Consider the following 21683-nt stretch of genomic DNA (forward strand, 5'->3'; position numbering starts at 1 on the left):
CATTTTTCCGACTGAGCACAGATGTACGGTTCACTTTGTCGACAAGCTACAGCGGAACTGAGCACCGCACACCCTGGGAAATCACACAGTCGATAGGCAGGATATCACGTTATACACTCATGCACCGCTTGACCTTGACACGCTTGCCGTTTGTGGACAGCAACATCAATCCGTTTTTTTTTCTAGCCACACCTGGTATGTTGAAAATGTTATTGATTCTGTCCCTGATTTGTATTTATTAATTTTTAAGTATTGTCCTACTCCCACTTTTAGGTATCCATACTTTCAAGTTGGTCAGAAGCTTGGAATCATGAATCAGGAGCCGCCAGTAGTAACCCAGCCCAGCAGCATTCTGGGCCAGAATGTTGTTCCAAGTTACCCAGCAGGGTATAATAGCTACAATCACTCGGATTCAAGGTTAGAGAAGAAATGGGGCCAAGATGAAAATGACGAAGACTTCAATGATATTTTGGGGTAAGTACCATATTACTTAGAAACTCAGAAGTAAAATAGTTACATAATATTTTAATAATAGACATGAAGGTGTTAATATTTACACATGTACATCTTACTTTACTGTTATATCCAATAATAGTGAATAAATGTCTTTTTTTCACTTTATTATTCATAACATTGTTATAGAAATGGAATAAATTACAAAACATACCAACAATAGAATCAAGGTTCACATACATATGTGTAGTTTTTACTCATATACATTATATAATTTTAGAAGTACGAGGGTTGGGGCAAAAGTCATTGCAACTGTTTTTTTTCTGGCAGATATGTGAGCGTAGCACAAAGTGCTATGTGTCGCGTGGAAGCCATGCAGGCATAGTGTGTATGCACAACAACAGATGGCTCTGTGGTTTCAGGAAGTAGCACAGCGAGCGCAGTGAAATCAGTTGTGTGGCGAGCGTCGTGCGAGATGGATGTAACCCGTGTTGAGCAGCGCTCGTACATCAAACTAGCCGTTCGCCGAGGGTTAAATGCGAGAGATTGTCACAGTGAATTGGTGGACGCCGTTGGGGATAATGCTCTCCCATACCGGACAGTAGCATGGTGGGAACGAAAGTTGCGGTGATCAGCAACGCTCGGGACGACCTGTCAGTGTGCGGACCGACGTGCCACGTGCCGTCATCGAGCAGCTCCTGCAGGAAGACAGACGATGGACGCTACTGGAGTTAGAGAGGGCAAGTGGCTACGAGAAACGCACCATCCACAGGATATTGAGGACAGAGCTGCAACTGCGCAAAATCGCATCGTGGTGGGTACCACATGCACTGACGGAAATTCAAAGGTGGATGCGATATGCAACATGCTCCGACCACCTAGCACGCTTGCAACAGGACGGCGACCACTTCCTGTCACGAATAATCGCCATCGATGAATTTTGGGCCAGGGCATACGAACCGGAACTCAAACGTCGGTCCGCGGAGTGGCGACATGCCGGATCACCAAGGCCGAAGAAGTTCCGTCAGAATCCTTCCACCGTGAAATTGATGGTGATCGTCGCGTATGATGTCAGAGGTGTCATTGTGTGCCACTTCGTTCCACATGGCAGAACAGTGACAGCAGAGTACTACAGAAACTTCCTCGTGCGACAGGTACGATGTGGCGTTCGGGACACACGTCCGGACCTTCTGGACAGTGCAATCATCCTGCACGACAACGCTAGACCACATAAAGCAGAGTCTGTACGGCGGCAACTGCACCGCTGGGGATGGGAAGAATTGGAGCACCCGCCATACTCTCCTGACATTTCGCCCTGTGACTTTCATCTCATACCGAAGGTTAAGGAACCACTACGTGGAAGGCAGTTTGCGACACGAGACGACATTACCAATGCTGTGCAACAACAGATGACCCGATTCACACATGGTGCGGCCAATGGTGACGCAGATGGTATTCAGAGTCTCCCACATCGTTGGCAGCGTGTGGTGCACATGGCAGGTGACTACTTTGAGGGCCTTTAGCCCCAGTTCTGTTCTGTCAACTGTAGAACAGGTATGTAATTGTTTTGCACGATCAAACCAGTATTGTCCTGTACACTATCGTAATAAATACGTGAGGCACAATGTTCGCATGTTTTAACTGTCCCCACATGTAGTTCCCCCCTCGTCCTTTCATCTGTATATGTCGCATTTTCCAACCGGGCTGGTATCTGCAAGAAAAAAAATAGTTGCAATGACTTTTGCCCCAACCCTCGTATATTTATTCCGTACATATTACAAACAGTACATTTTCATATTCCACATGGTGATGCTTTACAAGCTTGTCATTCATACCATTAGAAAGAGAGTTAAAAAAAGCAAAAATAAAACAGGTGACAAAAAATTCAGTAAGCTTGGGACTGATTAATATTGAGCAGTAAATTTGTAAAAATCTTCATGTACAAGGGGAAGTCATTAAATAGCAGGACCTAAACAATTGCCTCCATACTGAACCTTCATTCTCCTGTAGATTTCAGGTTTCACTCCCTCTGACCACAAAAAACGAATAACATTTTGTTGTTCTTCTATGGTGCAAGTCAACAGTGGAGCGGCTATCTTTTATGAGGTATTGGGCAGACGCATGCTGCTCGATCGTCAGGACACCTTTATGACATGTTTACTAAGGAACAATTCTGAATCCCGAAATACAAATTTTCATTCTGCATAAATCCCCATGAAGTTTAGAATAAAATTCCTGTTATTTAATGACCTACCCTCGTAGTAACTAAAGAACTATTCTTTAACCGACACAAAAAGGCAATAATATTTCCCCATATCACAAAACGTTGAAGACATAGTCTGTTAATTAAGTGTAAGTACCTGAATATCCATGCTGTTTATTTTCTGCCATAACAGAAGGATGCAAAATATGTCACAACAAAATAGTTAAGAATGTGGATATTCAGGTCTGCATATGTTTATTTTTTAATTCTTTGTGTTTGCATTCCATATCTTTACAGTTTTCTCAGTTTATAATATATTTCTGTTTTGGACAACAATACTTTTTTAATCCATCTAGGCTTGGATTTTTTTTTATTGCGACATCACAACATTTTGCAGTGTGTACCGACTGAGGTGATCGTTTTTTCATCAGCAACCATGAATAAAGCATTTCACTGCCACACTTTTCATCACACACATACATGCACATGGAGAAAGCATAACCAGATTTACATTTTTACAACAGTTGAAAAAAAATGTAACATATTTTCAATGTGTGCCTCATTGTGTTACATGCAAAATGTTAAATCCATTCTGCATGTGTGAAGGAAGTCTTGACCATAAGTTTATGTTCATTTCTTAGGAACAGACGTTCATCTGATGTGAGACCAAACCACCTGTTTCAAGGAGAGATGTATAAGGATGTTAGGCCTAGTTGGAACCCCCCTCCTTTGCAAACAAGAAGAAAGCCAAGTGCCAAACAGCATTATATGAATGTGGCTCGATATGTTGCTGGCCAGAGCACAAACTTAGCTAGGCAAGAGACTGTATTCTGTCTGTGGCTCGCATCATGTTGTCTCGGACGTTATTTGCTTGACATAGAAGCTAGTCAGTAGAAAGGCTTGTAGTTTTAATTTTGAGGAGTAATTACTTGTATGTAGAGAATTATTTTGTTGTATGCCATGTTGCCATGACAGTGGTATCATTATAATCACATAGTTTAGTTTTAAATTAATTCAAATTGTTTCCATATACACTTATGCATGGATTATGTTGTGTATTGTACATAATGAAATATGGTGGAGACCTGGACTTTGCTATCCCACTTACACAATTTCTGTGTCCAGTACAAAATACAGTTGAAATAAGCCAAAATATCTAAATATACTACATGGAAATTATTGATATATAGTTGAACCTGAGTTATACGTATGCCAAGGTGAAGAGAAAACAATACAGGAAAACCTCATTAATATGGACCCTGATAAGCCGGACTTCACTTAATCCAGACAGAAAAAAAAAAGAATGCAAGGTTTTAAATGTGGCTAGAAGTCAGCAATTGCATTCGTCGTACGTACTGCATTGTATGTACAGTATTGCTTTACATTTTACTGTACTGCATAGTGTATTTAAGCCTATGTCCTTTAAATACACCATAATAAACATGTTTTGTTGCTATAAACTGAGTTTTAATGCACTTTCTACTGTTCTTTTAGGTTATTTCAGTTAATCTGGACTTTTGTTAAACCGGTGAACTTATCCCCCCATTAGTCCGGATTAACGAGGTTTTACTGTACATATAACTGAGAATTACTTAAAAATCAGATTTAGATACCATGGCATATCATTATCTGTTATGAGGAACAAGATATACGTAATACAGGTTATTTCTGTCATAAACTGGTATATTAACAAATTTATGAAAGTTTGATTCTTAAATACACTACATTTGCACTTTATTAGTGAACACTTTGATACTGAAATACTAGAGCAGACACAGTTTTATAGTTTTTTAAAAAAAATCTTATAAAATAGCATTTCTTTAACTAATGACTGTGCAAAGTGTGGTGTAAGCATTGCCTAAAACTGCAGGTATTTCAGATTTAGTTTTATGTAGATTAGCGTACACTTCCCGTACAAATTTTACTTTCTGGTCAAGCGTGTAACTTTTCCTCTTTCTGTTGTCCATGGCAAACCAGTAGCAACTGAAAACTGTCACTTCTGTGACATTATTGAGGCTTGGTTTGATTGATTGAGTTGTTTAAGTCCACTTTAAGGCTAATCGGGATTGGACCTAGAGTTTAAAGTGGGATCCGAACCACTATGTGCCTCAGGTATCAAACCTGGGACCCCTTGATTACAAGGGAACGACGCTACCACTGCGCCATCAGGGAGGCTGTTGTAGCTTGGTTACATACAAATCAACTGTAATTTACAAAAATTAGTACGTATAACACCAAATTACGTATAAATGCACTACGTACAAATAAGGTTTAATTAATATGTTTTAAAGTTATATTTTTCCTGAACCTACAGTAATTTACATATAAAACAGAATTATGCAGAACTGAATTACATATAAAGCAGTCTCAGCCTCTGCTTGGCTCTTGTTTAATCTTATGATGGTCGGGCCCTCATGCTTGCAAGGGAAGTGGAAAGCGGGGAATATACGCTGCAGACCAACCAGACAACAGTGATGTGGCACGAGGAAGAACTACGTGCACCTCATTCTACAGGCTGCTGCATTTCTTATCACACTTGATTGGTCTCTCCCCACTTCCCTTGCCAGAATGTAGAGTGCCTGTCGTAAGTCTGGTCGAGAGTTATAATATTTTATTACGAAATAAATAAAACACATGGAATGTTTAAATCAAGAAGAAGTATAGTAATTAAAATTTTAATTTCATTTAATATTGAACAACAACCACTCCCCCCTACCCCCAAAAAAAAGAAGCCTTTCGAGTTTCTCAAAATTTGATGGAATTAGTGGGAAAAATTGCAAGACGTATGAATTTGTACATGCATAAGTGTATCTAAATTGAATTGTGCTTGTGTTAGCATAAGTGTGGATTAATAAGCTGTATCCATTTTAAAGGGACCTGGAAATCCTGATTATTTTGTCATCTGGCCTGGCTTTATACCCATGATAATTGCATTCATTGTGGCATATAGTAAGCATGCAATCTGTAATCAGTAACGAGTAATGGAGACGTGCATGAGCTATGCTGCATGAAATGAGAAGAAACATGTAATATTCATGCTACCAGCATGTGGGCGTCCAAGTGTTGTCTGGAGAATGTGCTCGTCATGTAGAAAGACATGAGAATAGTGATAACCGTGTCTAATAGTATATGTGTAGGCATGCTTAGAAAGTTCTTAGTAATGTAGTTGGTAGGAGGTTTTATATTTAATGCTGGTGGCAAACCTGTGTAATGTTCCAGACATACTAATATAATTGTTTTATTGTGATATTTCAGAGCATGTTTAAGTTTTAAGTAAAACTCTTGGATTGTAAATACTCTGCTTCTATTGGATACATACAGTATTAAGGATGGAAAAGGTTAATTGCTGTTTTGTTGGTATTGACCAATGTAGGCATGTCAGTGTACTTTTATATCAGATTGGTAGAATATCAGTAAATTAGAAAATAATACTATTAAAGTGATTTTTTTATTCTTGATGTGATGTTTTGTCCTGGTACCCCAGAATGTTTTCAACATTACATTCCCAAGATACATATACTGGGTGGTCTAGAGCCTGTTCGAAGCATCGGATTGTAGTGAAACTTGGTGTAGAGGCTATGGAGATCATGGAGAAGCAAATACTGATGAAAAAAAAAAGTAGTTCAAATGTTCACCACCAGGTGGAAATGTGGCGTTTTGAATTAGTTCCCTTACTCAGAGCCCTCTGGAGCCTGTTCAATGCAACGGATTGTAGTGAGACTTGGTGTAGAGGCTGTCGAGATCATGGAGAAGCAAATACTGATGAAAAAAAGTAGTTCAAATTTTCACCACCAGGTGGAAATGTGGCGTTTTGAATTAGTTCCCTTACTCAGAGCTCTCTGGAGCCTGTTCAATGCAACGGATTGTAGTGAGACTTGGTGTAGAGGCTATGGAGATCATGCAGAATCAAATGCTGGTGAAAAAAATTGTTCAAGTGGAAGTGTGGTGCTGAAATAACAACAATCAGAAATCGGATGTGCAAAACTTTATTTTTTGTTTTTGTCAGTACAGAAGTATTTGATATGCATGCGGTCAATGTGAAAGTGTAGGACAGTGTGATCAATTGTCACACAAATTGTTTCCCGGAATATTGTTCACTGAGCTCAAGATTTCAGTGTCACATTTCCACCTCATGAAAATTTGAACTATTTTTTTTTTCGTCACCTTTCGCCTCCCCATTGTTTTCATAACCTCTATACCAAGTTTCACCGCAATCCAATGCTTTGAACAGGTTCCGAGTAGGGGATCTTTAATTATGACTACCTGCTACATGCACACATACAACCATGATTTAGCCCTCTTGCCGTATACAAGTGGGTTGGAGATTTAACAGTGGCAACTATTTATTTACAAATGATACAAAAGAGATACCTCTGTGTAACTTTTACAGTCCTACGATGAAGTTACCAGCATTGTGTACAACCTATTGCCAGTGATGTAGAAATCGTAGTATACCTGTAGCAGTGCCTGTTCTGTTGATGGTTCGAATGGAACAGTCTATTGCCTGAAGAATCTGGAACAGTTCGGAAGCAAATGCCTTTCATCTTAGGAATCAAATCAAGTCACAGGGGATTAAGTCTGGGGAATATGGGGTGTGATAGAGGCCCATCAGGCTAACAACTCTGACACAGATTGCACTACATACACCCGAGCATTGTCCTGCAAAATGATGGGAAGATTCAGCAGAAAGTGTTGCCTCTTCTTTCACAACACAGGTCGTAGGCAATGCAGGTTATCCACATGCCTCACGAAGACCTTGATGCCACTGTCGTTCTGTATGGCCGTGGCCACATTCAATCTTTATCCAACTCCGCTGTTCCTGATTTGAAAACATTGCAACTATACAGCTTTAAACCACCAACTCTAACGATATTCTATTCCTCTCATCACTGCACATCCGCCTAGTGTTGGAAGGAAGAGTCCATTTACTGGGAGGTAGGTTAGGTATCAAAGTAACATTTGGTATAAGTGAGAAGCACCAGTTCTGTGTGTTGCCACTATTATATCTCCAACCCATGTATATATATTTGCATGCATAGCTACAGCTTCCATGTTACATTTGAATAATATCTTATTGAATATTTGGATATATAAGTATGTTTCTGATTGTCTTTTGTGCCTCTTTGTCCTTTCAGGGGAAGAGACGAACTAGTGCCTTCAAATCAAGACTTGTCGTGGAGCAGGGCAGGTAACTATGGAGACAGCAGAGTGACATCTGGTGCTGTGACTGCGAAGCAACATTACCTCACCAAATCTCGATACATTGCAGGCCAGAGCACGAAGAATGCGGCATACGCTGCAGTTCCACAGAACAATGCTTATGGAAGCAGTGGTAAGGAGTTGTGTGGTTTCGAGTTTATTTCCTCTGGGGGTGATTAACACTAGAACGGCAGGCCGTTTCTTTAATAACTATCCCGTTTTTCTTATTTTTCCTTGAAATTTTGTGACTTTTCATTATTCTTTGTCCTTTTTAAGATGGTATATTGAAATAAACAAAATATAATTTCTTTCTGTGAAATTTCATGCCATCTTAAATAAATATGGTACCGGTATATTGTGCTTAATAACTGTTGATGTCATTAATAGGTATGGCACAGATATATCTCTACCTGTATAAATAACCTTTAATTTAGCACAGGATTTGGCCGGTTTTATGAATAGAAGGGTATAATTCATATCCTGTGGTTTCTAAAAGTAAATGTCTAAATATGCACTTTCTTACTTCAAAGCAAATACCTTTGCACTGACCTGGATCCATGCATTGTTTAAGAAGTTGAATGAAGCATTAAGGTTCTTCATGGAAGATATTTATTTTGCTATTGGGTCTATAGCATATTAGTAGAACTCCCACTTACAAGGAGAGGGCACCGCTTGGGAAATTGAATTTGGAGTGGGACTTGGTGTAGTGGTAGGGTACCCTATAGATATTAATATGCCATGGTACTAGCCTGTGCTAGTCAACCATTTCTGAGAAAAAGCACTTCGAAGTTTCAAAATTTTCCATGTGCTCCTCGTTAGTCGAAGACGTTGTCCAACTTCAAAGTTTTGAAATTTTCCATGTGCTCCTCATTAGTCGAAGATGATGTCCAACTTCAAAGTTTCGAAATTTTCCATGTGCTCCTCATTAGTCGAAGACGTTGTCCAACTTCCAAATGATCCCGTGGCCAGGTGGTAGCGTATCAGTTCCATGTGTCAAAGGTTCTGGGTTCAGTTCCATTTGATTGCTCATTCTCTTTTTTTCTTTTTTTATTAACTCCAGCAAATGTTTATTGCAAAAATTGATTTTTATTTCCTGTGAGAATTGCTGAGAAATATTTTGTTTCCAATTCGTTTATGGTAATTACCACTCTGGATTGTGTTCAAAAATGTAAATATAAGCATTGCTTGTGAAGAGTATTCTTGCATTTTGTTTCTTGAACTTTTGCTCAAAATAAGAGAAGAGAGTACTTTTCTCTAAACATAATATTTTGTTGAAAATAACACATGTATGATTTAATATGCAAATGTTTGTAAAATGATGAAAGAATTAAAGGAAACATTTAAAAAGGAGTATTTCTCATTAAAAAAAATAAACTACTTTTATTTCATATTTATTTCACTAAGTTTTGAAATAATATTTAATAAACAGTTGCTCGAGTAAACAACCAAATGGTTTGGGCAAGCAAATGATGATAATCAAATTCAGGACCTTCGGCACGTGAGACTGATACAATACCTGGCACAAGGTGCAACTTACAGCTGCCAGTCGGCTGTTTATACCGTAGAGTATAGAGGATTAAGTTATGCTTAGTAAATTTAGAAATAGCGATAAAATATTAATAAGAGCAGAATAACATTACATTTACTTCTAATTTTTTTCAACAGCTTTAGATATGAAAGGCATATCAGGTTCCCATGTTTCTCTGAAATCAAACATTTACAATTCTGGTCCCTCTCGGAATGCACTTGTAGGAGGACCAAGACCGAGTGCTGGAGTTCATGGAAGAACAGATTGGGCTGCTAAGTGAGTACATTCTTGTAGTTTTTAAACATGCAGTTTTGAATAGAGTAGAATTGTAATTTGACATTCCTGAAATTTACATTTTCTTGCAGTATATATTTAATTTTCCTGGTTAGATACAAGAAATGGTTACATCTTGCAATCTACACATGGTATTTCATTTCTGTATTTTTTGTTCATTAGTATACATATGGAGGTATGACATACTTGAATTACATAACAATATTTCCATTGTTACTGTTTCTAACAAGCAGAGTTTGAAAAAGTATTTGTTGAGTATTATGGGATTGATCTTATAAAATCAGCTATAACTCCTCATCCAGCACTTTTTTCGGATATATTTTACTTTTCCATGTAATAAGGAGAACAAAAGAACACAAACCATGTGCAACAATTAGGAGTCCAGGGAGGGGATCCGGAAGAAATGCCCAATTTTTGAAATTTCTCTAAATTACGGCTTCTGGAAATGTTGTTGAATTTCTTCTTTTGTTTTCAAAATTGGGGCACGGGCATTACATATCCTCAAAAAGTGGCCTTTTGTTGTGCTTCCATCCTAATTTGGTGCATCCAGCGCCCATAGGGCTGATGCTAGAAGCAATATTTTGGAAATTGTAAGCTGGAAACACTGCTGTTTTTATGCACTGTTATTATTTTTTTTCACCAAGAAGTATCAGCCTATTTTCAACACAAATTGTCATGGTTGTAGGAATGTACCACTGCTCTGCTACATACATTTTTTTTATTAACTTCAGTCTATTGTGGTTGCCACAGGGGCATATGCATACTGAATATCAATGTCTTTGTTAAATTTTGATTTTCTTCTTCCTTTGACTGTCATTATTGGGAGGTACAGTGTGTAAATTTCACCTCTGCTAAAAGTCGTGTCATTTCAAAAGGAAATTAAACTGATTTCATCTCTCTATGATAATTAGTTCTCGAGCTGTGATTTTTTTTTGTACTTCGTGGCATGTTTGAAAAGCATGTACTTGAAAAGGTCCCATTTGGGGAGGCTTTACCCACGCACAAGACTGTATACTAAAGGTTAATTCCTTTTCAATGTGAAAAATTCATTTTGCAATTTTTCATTCCAGATACCTCAAATGACATTGGTGGATGTACTTGGTCATGCTACTGGCACCATTGTAAAGACAAGATGAAGACTGTGATAAAATGTATTTATTTGTACCTTATGTTAATGAATTTCAAAAGGCATGTTCATTATTGTTGTTTATACAATTAGTACAATTTGTAATTATCATGAACAGATAGTGACTAGGCAAGAAGACACAGCTAAGAAAGGGACCAGCTTGAAGGAAAATTGGGCATAGTCAGACATTTAAAGAAACAATATATCATCTCATCATACTTAATTGCACCTGTATATTATCATTCATCAATACTCATTGATTGTTATTTTACAAAATTCACCCTTCATTCATCGTAATTCATTGTTCATCACGTGCAGATCAGTTGTTTGTTATGATGAGCACTTAACGACACAGGAAAATATATATTACTGTTCTGAAGTAATGTAATACAAAAACAGTGTGTAGCGAAATACACTCAGGATGAACACCATTAATTTGCTTGATCGTGTTGTGTTACATGTGTATCATGAAAAGGTCAATCACTTTACGTTCACTATTATTTCCTGTTGATTTGGCATATTTTTTGATGTTCTTTTTTGTCAGAAATTTGAAGATGTAATATTTTTTTATAGATGACTGATTTGATGGTTATTATACTTCTTTATTTGGGAAGTAGTTTGCGTTCATTGTTTGTACCGTGTAACAATAGCATTATTTATTATTAAAAATGTCAACATAAGTTTAATTGGCAGTATAAAGATAATAAGAAGCTAAAACTCTTAATGTATATTGCAAGGGAAAATATACTGTAGTGCCTTTTTATTTGTATTTATTTAAACAATGACAAAAAATAATGCAAGTACAGGGTGGCCCAGAAAAAAGTTAACTGAATACTTTCGTTACCTTATGTTTCAGTTACCTTTTTTTGGGTCACCCTGTATTATTAGGGGTCGTGGTATGTCAAACATTAACTTTGAGAAAGCAAATTAAGTTATTTTTATTATATTGTGTTTCAGTTATGTTTAACGAAACCTTATTCTTTTTTGCTTAACACTACACCAAACTGTATTTTTTTAAATGTTGTGTCTTTTCAGACATGAAAATTTGAAAAATAATGTTTGCTCAGAACAGTATTTGTTTCACAAAACTGTAAATTTCTATTAAGTATTGAACAGATGTAACTCAGTAATGCTGCAGTGTACTTGAAATTTATTTTTGATTTTGTTTACATTTACAAGTAAATGTGCACTATGATCTGGTTTGTTGATCTAATAGGAAGAAGTTCTGCTTTTTGAACATACAAACCGTCCTTTATGATTTTGTTATAATCTATCAATGTGTCTAATCTAAGAATGGTTATACAAATTGTACATAATGAGGACATGAGCAAGTGCATTATTTTGTATAGTACTTCAGGTACGTCACTGATGGGTGACATTTTAAGTCCAGAGTGCCTCGATTTTACCCATCCGTCCTCAAATATTGACGCTTTAGGCAATTTTTAATGATGCAAAAGGAATGTTGTCAGTTGTACAAGAAGGGGGATACATTTTCATGTACATATATATGTGGATATTTGTGTGTGAATGTAGGTAACATGAAATTGGTCATTCTATACAAAAGTGTCATTACTACGGAACGGATTTTAAGATGCAGCACATTTTCAAAAATGTAGCTGTTTTCATACCGATCGCTTGAGATATGTATTTTAGGACATGAAATCAAGTAAAATGAACACACACTGTTGCACCTTTTCGCACATTTATCCCCTTTTACCCCCCTGTTTGATGCTTCGGCACAATTTTTCCTTTCTCTTTTTTCATGTTTTGTTATAAAATTGGACAGAGAAATAAATGATTTTCACTCTTCTTGAGCAGCTATATATAAAATTGTGTAGTCTCATTTTGTAGAGCAGAACGAGAGCTATAAAATGGTATAATATAATCATTGCAGCCCCAATAGTTCCCGAGATAATGCAGCAAAACCCACGAGAGAAAACACAAACCTCAACAAAACCTATTTGGCAGAACCACAGTTCTCTATGCGGTCTGCGTGCAGAAAAAGAGAGCATTGAGTAAAGGCATTTTGTCAGCCCCCCCTTTTTTTTCACCTTTTTGAAAACATATTCAGAACCTTTCCCTCTCCCCTTTCCGGACCATATTTTTGCACCTTAAAATCCTTTCCCTAGTCATTACTCGTATTTACCAATTACAGTGATACTTTATAAAATAATATTTCTGAACTGTGACTATGTCAGCTTAGACTGAAACCAAGAAAGTGAGGATTGTTTTGAACATGTGTGTTGTATGGCCATGCCAAGAAATAATTGGTTTCTCGAATGGCAGAAAGCACGGTGGCTGATTAACCTAGAGTATAATTTTTACTGTACTTTGTGAAATGATTTTCACTTTCTGCTCTCTGTTCTCTTCTGTAGGTCAAAAATTCAGAATGTAGTTCATTGTGCACTCACAATGTGTGGCGTGGACTAAAATGTAATTTTTGCTTATATCAATAAATATAAATTAATTATTATACAGTAAAACTTCTCAATAACGGACAGGCCTGCGGGAAAAATAAATGTCCGTTATTAAGAAGTGTCCGCTATTCAGAAAGAAAGTGTTGGATGTTACACAATAGGATAAGCATATTACAGTACGTACTTTACGAACATAATTCCATTCAAATGTTAAGTTGTCAACTTTCAAGCCCGGTATATTGGGAAATGAGCGTTTACCAAAAACATTTTCATTTCCAGTCCACAATTTAAGGATGTCACTTTTGTTTCTTAAAATGTCACTGATCTGTAATTTTCCAACGGCAAACCGAATGGCCATGTCTCGAGCACTAAGTCTCTCTTTCTCGTAAACGTTGAGGACTTTCAACGTTTGCGTTTCTGCGACATCGTAGCAGAAGTCACACACTTCTCAAGATAACCACAAAGAATACTGTCTACTGTCTGCACTTTTAAAAAGAAATACGTTCGGTGTAACATGAAACAATGCGCGCTAGTTCGAAATACTGGCCATTGTTGTGTCGAATTCCAGGAATTGCGACTGTTTTCTTTCAGGCTGTTCGTTATTAAGAAGTCTTATTTGCGTTGGGGAGGTAGTTTTCAGTGTCCGCATCCGTTATTAAGAATGTCCGTTATTGAGAAGTAATATTGCCATTAAACCCCATGCATTTCTGCCGGGGAATTTAAAAAAGTCCATAATTTAGAGGTGTCTGTTAGGATAAGTTTTCCTGTAATTTATATAAATATACATAAATTCAAAAATGTAATTTAAAAAATACTAATATAAAATTTAATACTACTGATAGCTGATATTCTACTGATCTGAATTGTCCCTTAACTCTACAATGGATGGGTGTATGCGACTCAGGTGGTAATAGTTATGTAAATTTCTAATAGAGTTCTCAACATTTTGTACTACAGCTCTCAGTACCTTCTGGCTACATCCTGTAGAGGTCACTATTTGTATCATCGTGACATTCGTTGCATTAGCCATTTAGCTACAAGTATTTGAAACTTTGTCTGGATCTAGTAGACCCAGCATGCGCATTTGTGTTTGTTTTTTGAGTTATGCAAAGGACACAGGTGTCAGTTCATGAATTTGATTTTTTATTTTAAGTCCGCTCTTTATGCACAGAAAGGCTAATCGGGACTGGACCTACAGTTTTTAAAGTTCGATGCTAACGACCGTGCCATGTGCATCAACAGGGTATCAAACCTGGGATCCCTTTGATTACAAGGCGACAACATTATCACTACATCATTGGGGAGACCCATGTGTAAGTTCATGTAACACAGACAACTAAAATGAATAACAATTGGTTCTCGACTTAAATTTAAATCAGAACTGAACATTAGTTTCATATTATACAAGATTCTTTGCTTTTCATACATACCTGTATAAAACGTGCCCCAAATTCAATTATATTCTGTGTTCATTTTATGCCCTCATCACAAGATGATTTTTAAAAGTAATGTTTCAATTGTAATGCTACATTAGTACAACTGACATATTGTTTTAAAATATGCATTTCATTAATATATTCACTTCAGGTCTGACAGACCCAACCTCTTTGATTATGCTACTCTTCTTTACCCATCCGATTCATAGTTAAGAACATGAATGTTTCTTTTAACCTTCTTAATGTAATGACATGTTTGCTTTGGCTTGGAAATAGAAACTGTGTATTTACACATTTACAAAACTAGGACATGTTACATGGTAGAATTTTGCACTAAATAAAGGCTATTCATAGACACATCGGATTAGTGCAATTATTGGTAGTTTTTCACATACATCAATTTCCCTACACTGTCCAATATTGGTAGAGTACTGGCCGATTCATGTATTACATCCCTAAAATATTTAGCGAATCACATTCTGTCTTGGATCTACAGAAGATGGTAGTGAATAGTTATCTGCTCTTAAAATCAATAAGAAATAATTTTTTTTAAAAATTTCTATGTGCAAAAATGTTTACTTCTTCCCTTTTATACCAACTATAGTACAGTAAAACATCTAACATGATACTAAATTAAATGTTATCGTACAATATAATTGTCTTCAGTTCGGCCTCATTATTTGTATGTAATTCTATATGGTTCTTTTTTTTTTTTAGCACACACACTTTGTATGGAATGACCTGAACTATTGACACACGTCTTTTATTTTCAGTTTTTTGTTCTAGTACAACTTTTCCTATCCAGGAACCACTATTTTTAGCATAGTAATACTGTGATCATCTTGACTTTTCTGTTTTTGTTTTTTAAATTTAATTTTATCTGTTTCACATAGCCAGTGGAATTAATGTCAGCTGACTATAATTTACCAAATGGAAAGTTTCACTATGATATTCACTTTTTATTTTAATATTTTCTGTGATGATTTGTAGATCATGAATTAACAGTTTTCATTTGGTTATGATGCACTTTGCATAGTCTCCTTCCAATTTTTAAGCATTTGAAATTTAAATGCATTTTCATAATTTGAAATTCTGTTGAAAATTATTTATTGAAACTTCTTCTTTTTATTTTCTTGTATTGTAAATTTATGTGTGTGTGTGTGTGTGTGTGTGTGTGTGTATATGGTATGTGTGCCAGAAGGAAAGAAACCTGTGACATTATATATTTGTAAAAGTAACCAACCACAATAAACTTTAATAAAGTATATAAAATTTTATATTGCTTGTTATTCTTTTCGAAGTTGCATTTTAATTAGCACTGAGCCGATACCGATGTATCAGTATCGGTAAGTATCGGTTGAAATTTTCCCACCGATACCACTGTTGTTTTTATGTCGCTAAAACTGCGGACAAGAGCAACATTTGTCTTTTTCAAAAATTCGCTCACCCTTCTTTGTGGCAGACTGGAAGCCCCACCCACTCCCCCCCCTCTCCTGAGAAGCAGATGATTGACCAGATCAAAGGCATGGGCCAAGGGAAAGCTGCACCCAAACTTCTCGAAGGCACGTAACTACCTGGTAAAGCCTGTGTGGAAATAAAAGAAATGTATTTTCAAATCCTGCTCGCAAACTCGTAGGGTAAGACAGATGGACAGTTTTAAAAAGAGTATTACTCTCATGATGGGCTGTTTCCGGGTCAGATGATAAAAATGTGGGTTTGTTGGGAAAGACTGGTAAAGCGTGAAGGTTGCTTTATCTACATGCAAGCAGGAAGAGAGAGTTGTGGATTCAAAAATTTCTTCTTGTCCTCTTTCCTGTGTCTCTTATGTGACTGTTGGTATTTGCTGATATTGCATCAACTTGTTTTTATTGCAAATGACAGAGAATGAAGGACAGCCTAGCATAAAGGGGCATTATTTTAATAATTGCATCTGCATATATTTTTACGTCGCTCCTATCCCTCTTCAGGTTAACCCAAACTGCAAGAATGAATAGTGTTTGCATATATTTTGGTAAGATTTTACAATACTGGACTACTCCGTAATTTCTATCCTTCTTATACTCACGAAATACGTTGTTTCGATGAAGTATCTGAGGTTAACATGTGGGGGCGACGTGTTGAAATTGTTAATTGACGTGTAGAAGTTGTAAAATAAGCTTTTCAATTACCGCAATCGTTCTCCGTATACAAGGATGAAAACCATTTTTGTTCAACGTAGCGTTCACTTGTTCAGTAATCTGCATGGTGTGAGGAAGATGGCGACTTTGAAGGTAGGAAATAAAGTTCTTTCTTTCGTAAGTTTTTTTTAGTAACTTTCAGTTGGGTACATATTAATAATACAGGGCATTCATTCATATTTTGCATAGTCAATAATTTGGGACACTTGATCACGATTGTGTAGTTAAAATTTGTCGCTCAAGTGCTACGAAACTGACATTTTTTTACGGTGCAAACCATTCACGCATAGCCCCCAAAACCATTCAGGCATAGCGCCAAAAACCATTCATGGTAAGCTTAGGTTAGGTTAGGCAAACAGTTAAAATTTGGGGTCGTAGTAATATCAGGAATGTATATTTCGTTTTTTAAGTATTGGAAACACAAAATCTTCCGGTAAATAATGAGCAATCAATTTCGCTTTTTTTTTTTTGCAAATTCGACATGTGACTGCCAAATTTTAACTTCAGATTCGTGATTAGGAGCCCTAAATTATTGACTATGTGAAATCTGAACGAAATTGGGGAGTTGTCCGGTATTGTAAAATCACTCCTATTTTTTAATTTTATATTGTAACTGCAACATGTTAAAAAGTCTTGCAACATTTCAAAAACCTCTTTCTTTACATCCTCTGGGTATACCGAGATGTTCACATAAAAAGAATACCAAATATCACAAGCATTATTTTATTGTTCTAAGTCTACATGAGAATAATTTGGGAGTTATTTAATATTATCAAAGGAATGTGATGTGATGAGTTAGTATGACTCGGTAACTAGCCTTTGTCATTTTAAAGTCAAATTTTACAGGTATTTGCATCGGTGAGAGTATCCATATCGGCTCAGCCCTAATTTTAATAGAATTGTGTTTCCAGCTGAACCTTTTCAAAGTTTCACATATCCTACAAAACTTGTGGAAATCAATGATTCGTTTCTGTAAGTTTGACTAGTCTATAGACTGAATGTTCATAAAATGGTATTATAGGTCTCGTAGGTATACTGGAAGAATATGCCAGCGGAATACTAAAGGTTGTAGCAATTCATGTACGTATTTTCAATCATCTAATTGTCTTTTCCTTTGGTTTAAATGGTGAAGCTGGATTTCTCAATAATCTTTGATGCATACGGTTTACATCTGTTGTTACTCCACACAAGATCCCTTTCCGAGGCTGTCCGACATCTACGCCTCCTGTCAAAATTTGAAATGTTCTCTAGCACTCGAGATCCTCAATATTTTTTAAATTTTTGTTTTAAGTTTACTTTATGTACAGATAAGTTATATGGGACTGGACCTACAGTGCCTCCACTGGTTATCAAACTCAGGAACCCTTGATAAAAAGGCAACGAGATTATCACTATGCCTTATGTACAGTGTCCCTCAAAAGTTTTAGGACAACGACATTTTAAACTAGGCAACCCAATTTACACAAGGTGTTGGTGGGTTGCGTGTAGAGTTAGGCTCAATTTCAGGGTTGCCACATACACAATAGATATTTATAAAATACGCGAAAGAAATAAAAACCAGTATTATTGTATAAAATTATTTAAAATATCACTATTATATCTCAAGTGACAAAATTATTTCTCAAAGAAAAGAAATAGGTTTTCTAGTATTTCGTCGATGATGAGTCTACAGAAAGGAAAAGAGGTGAGAGAAAACGAAAGGTGACAAAGGACAGGAGAAAGAGAAAGCGAAAGGAGAAGAGGAAATGTAGAGGAGAGAAGAAAGATAGGATAGACGAGGATAGGAGATGTAGTGAGGAGAATGGAAAAATATTCTAGGAGAGATAAGGAAAGTAGAGCAAAGAAGAGAAAAGAGGAGGAAAACGAGATCAGAGAAGAGGAGACGAGAAGAGGGGAGTGGAGAGTAGAGTAAAGGAGAGAAAAATATAAGAACGAAAAGAAGAGGAGAAGAGTCCAGTGGAGTAGGAAATCTAAGACAGGAGAGGAGATACGAGGAGTGGAGATGAGTGGGATGGAGATAAGATGCGAGAAAAATAGGGAAAGCGATACGAGATAAAAGCAGAGCAGAAGGAGGGGAAAGAAGAAGGAGAAGGGACTGAAGAGAAGAAGTAGTTGAAGATAATATCGTCTTAGCATCAAGAATTGATGCATTGGTCAAATTATCGACATGAAACATTCAATAACATTTTGAAAAGTATTGGAGAATGTATTAGATCAGTTCGAAATGCCTTTTGGCTTAGTTCAGAGCAAGGTAAAATCTTCCATGTAAGATCTTTGATTTTAACTGCGATTATACCACTAAAAACATGAATGTAGTTTTAATATTTGTAAGAATCATCCAATTTTTGTCCACTTATCAGTTCGTTGAAATGGAGATTTTGTAATTTATTATTTCCCCTCCCCCCATCATTAATACCGAACTGAATCATTCCGTTTCATACGGCGTAGACAATGAACACAATGGGATTGGTCTAAAACTTACGAAAATTTTCTGCCACCGGAAGGGTTTGAACCTACGACCATCAGATTGACAGGCCTGAACGGTAAACACTACCCTACAAGCTTTCACTCCTGAAAGTAAGTAGAAGGAGCTGACCAATGTGAAATGTAGATGCAACTCTTCTCCTACATGTGGTGTGCAAACAATACTTGTTTGTAACAAAGAAAACGAAGGTAGTACGACTCGGCGAAAACATTTAATGGAGAAATTGCACATGATGAGAACTTTTCATTCGATATTTGCGGAGGTATCCTTGCATTGAACTCTAGTGGGAAAAGGGGTAAAATTAGTATGTCCTGAATTGCCACAAATATAAATAGTAATTTCATTAATATTTGTCAATGTCTTTGAAGCAGTACACAATTAGCCTATTGTTAGAGTATCATAATTCACTATCTTATACATGAAAATATCCCTTTGAACGTGTGTCAATTCATTTATTTGTTTATTTCTTTATAAATTCCATATGCAGAACAATGTAGTCACTATACATTGCTATTACAAATAATGTTATCATGCTCTTGTTTAATAGAAGGGGATTTAAGAAAAAGAATAAAAAGAAAACCTAGTATGGAGGATCGAACCTGGGACAGCAGTCAATGCTTTCAAGGACTCTAACCAATACACTACGCCCTTTGTTTCCCTTGAATCAACAGTTCTTAATTCTTCTGGCGTGCAAAAAGAAGTTCAATACTCTGATATAGCTCTGTACTTCTAGAATTACTCTATACACATGCATTTGTAATTTAACTCTGAATTTATTTCTTCGTTGTTAGTATATCTAAGCTTGTGAATTTTTGTAATTTTATAACGTTTACATGAACATCTATGAAATAGTTCCTTATAATTACCTCCGGTTGACCAAGTTGCCAATATAAACAAATGGAATACAGATTGTCTTCGAGCTTACATTGTTAAGAGGGAGCAGATACACGTATTACTATCCCAATACTTATTCAATAGACCGTGTTAAAAATGTAAACATAAACATTGGCGAGGTCTTGCCCGGTCCCCCCGGAACTTCCGGTTTAGGCCGGTCCCCGTTGTTGCCAGTGCAGATTCACCGGCATACGAAGTAAGAAATGGGAGCTTGTTTTCATTAGTTGTGCGACGATAGTCAAGAAAGGTATTTGTTAAGGTTCTACTATGAAGGAGTGTACGTCTAGAATCCGTCGGATGATCAACTGCAGAGCAGATTATTAAAATATGACGCGTCTTTGTGGCCGCCAGTTGTATAGCACTACATATGATACAAGCATAGAGGAGTTACAAGTATCGCATGTACACGCACGACGAACTCAAAACGTACGAAAGTTTAGATATATTCAATTATTTTGTAAATGGAAAAGTGAGGGAAAGATAAATCTATAAAACTAGTGATATTATTATATTATAAAGTATGCTTAAACATGCCAACAAATCTGTAGAATTAATGAAATGACACATAACAAATGCTAGTAAATATATGTGCTTTCAACGTCGCCTTTCCGCCTGGGGGATTTAGGGAAAACCTATGATATGGCATGCTACTTTCACTTGCACGAATTTATTTCAAACAACAATGGAGTTTTCAGACTGAAGGGACAAGCGATATTGAGATTTCGCACAGAAGCATTCGATCTAAAGCAAACCATTCACCAGTCACGCTTGCGCAAATAACAGGCCCGGGGCATCACAATGCACGGTATTGATAAAACGGCTCATTCCGAGCGACAAGCGACACCTGCAATTTGTCGTGTGTCTCTAAGTCGGAAGGCGTTGTCTATTTTTGAATGTTGGTTTCAAAGAGACACGTATCGCTGCAGTCCGAAAGCTTCCTTTCGAACCAAATCACCAAGAGAAAACACACATGTCGCTTGGACTGGACTGTTGTTTTCTCAGTACCATGCATCGTGTCGCCCCGGTCTGTTGTACTCGTATGCAAGATGAATTGTTTCCTTTAGAGTAAAGTGGCTGTTGCTTGGCGCTTCGATGTGTAATCTCCGTGCCACTTAAAAGTGAATCCTCAGTGATCAATGAAATTTCTCGAACCGAAGCAGCACGACAAGCTGCACGTGTCGCTCAGATTTCCAATGGCGTGTATTGTGCCGCCTGAGACTTGATTTCTCATGAGGGGGAAATGCTTATTTATAGACTAAATGGGCCTGTGTCGCTTGTCACTTCGGTACGAACCACTGCTGTCGCGTGTCGCTTTGGTTTGAAACCTCACTAAGAGTGGTGCTTTTCACCACAACACAATACGCAGATATACGATCAACATGTTTGTAACAAAATGCAAGTCGTACAAATCCTTTCTTCGTTCTGCTTGCATCAATAGGTTTCGTCTCTCTACGTCCTTCGGAAACTTTCG

At 36.9% G+C, this 21683-nt stretch overlaps 1 protein-coding gene across 4 annotated transcripts in view; it reads left to right on the forward strand.

The window, feature by feature from the left end:
- LOC146005008 (serine/threonine-protein kinase MAK-like) overlaps window positions 1–15923 on the forward strand; it is a 71109-nt gene extending 55186 nt beyond the window's left edge. For 3 of the 4 annotated variants that reach the window (XM_083144120.1, XM_083144119.1, XM_083144121.1), the window contains exons 9-13: window positions 274–474; window positions 3298–3471; window positions 7792–7988; window positions 9521–9659; window positions 10748–15923. In XM_083144120.1, coding sequence (XP_083000246.1) covers window positions 274–474; window positions 3298–3471; window positions 7792–7988; window positions 9521–9659; window positions 10748–10760 — 724 coding nt within the window. In that variant the 3' untranslated portion in view covers window positions 10761–15923. The remainder of the gene's footprint in view (window positions 1–273; window positions 475–3297; window positions 3472–7791; window positions 7989–9520; window positions 9660–10747) is intronic. The other variant, XM_083144122.1, reaches the window with a different exon arrangement.
- The last annotated feature ends 5760 nt before the right edge of the window (window positions 15924–21683 follow it).

This window comes from Lepisma saccharinum, chromosome 22 (genome assembly GCF_977018435.1).
Source record: "Lepisma saccharinum chromosome 22, izLepSacc3.1, whole genome shotgun sequence".
Taxonomy (NCBI): Eukaryota; Metazoa; Arthropoda; class Insecta; order Zygentoma; family Lepismatidae; genus Lepisma; species Lepisma saccharinum.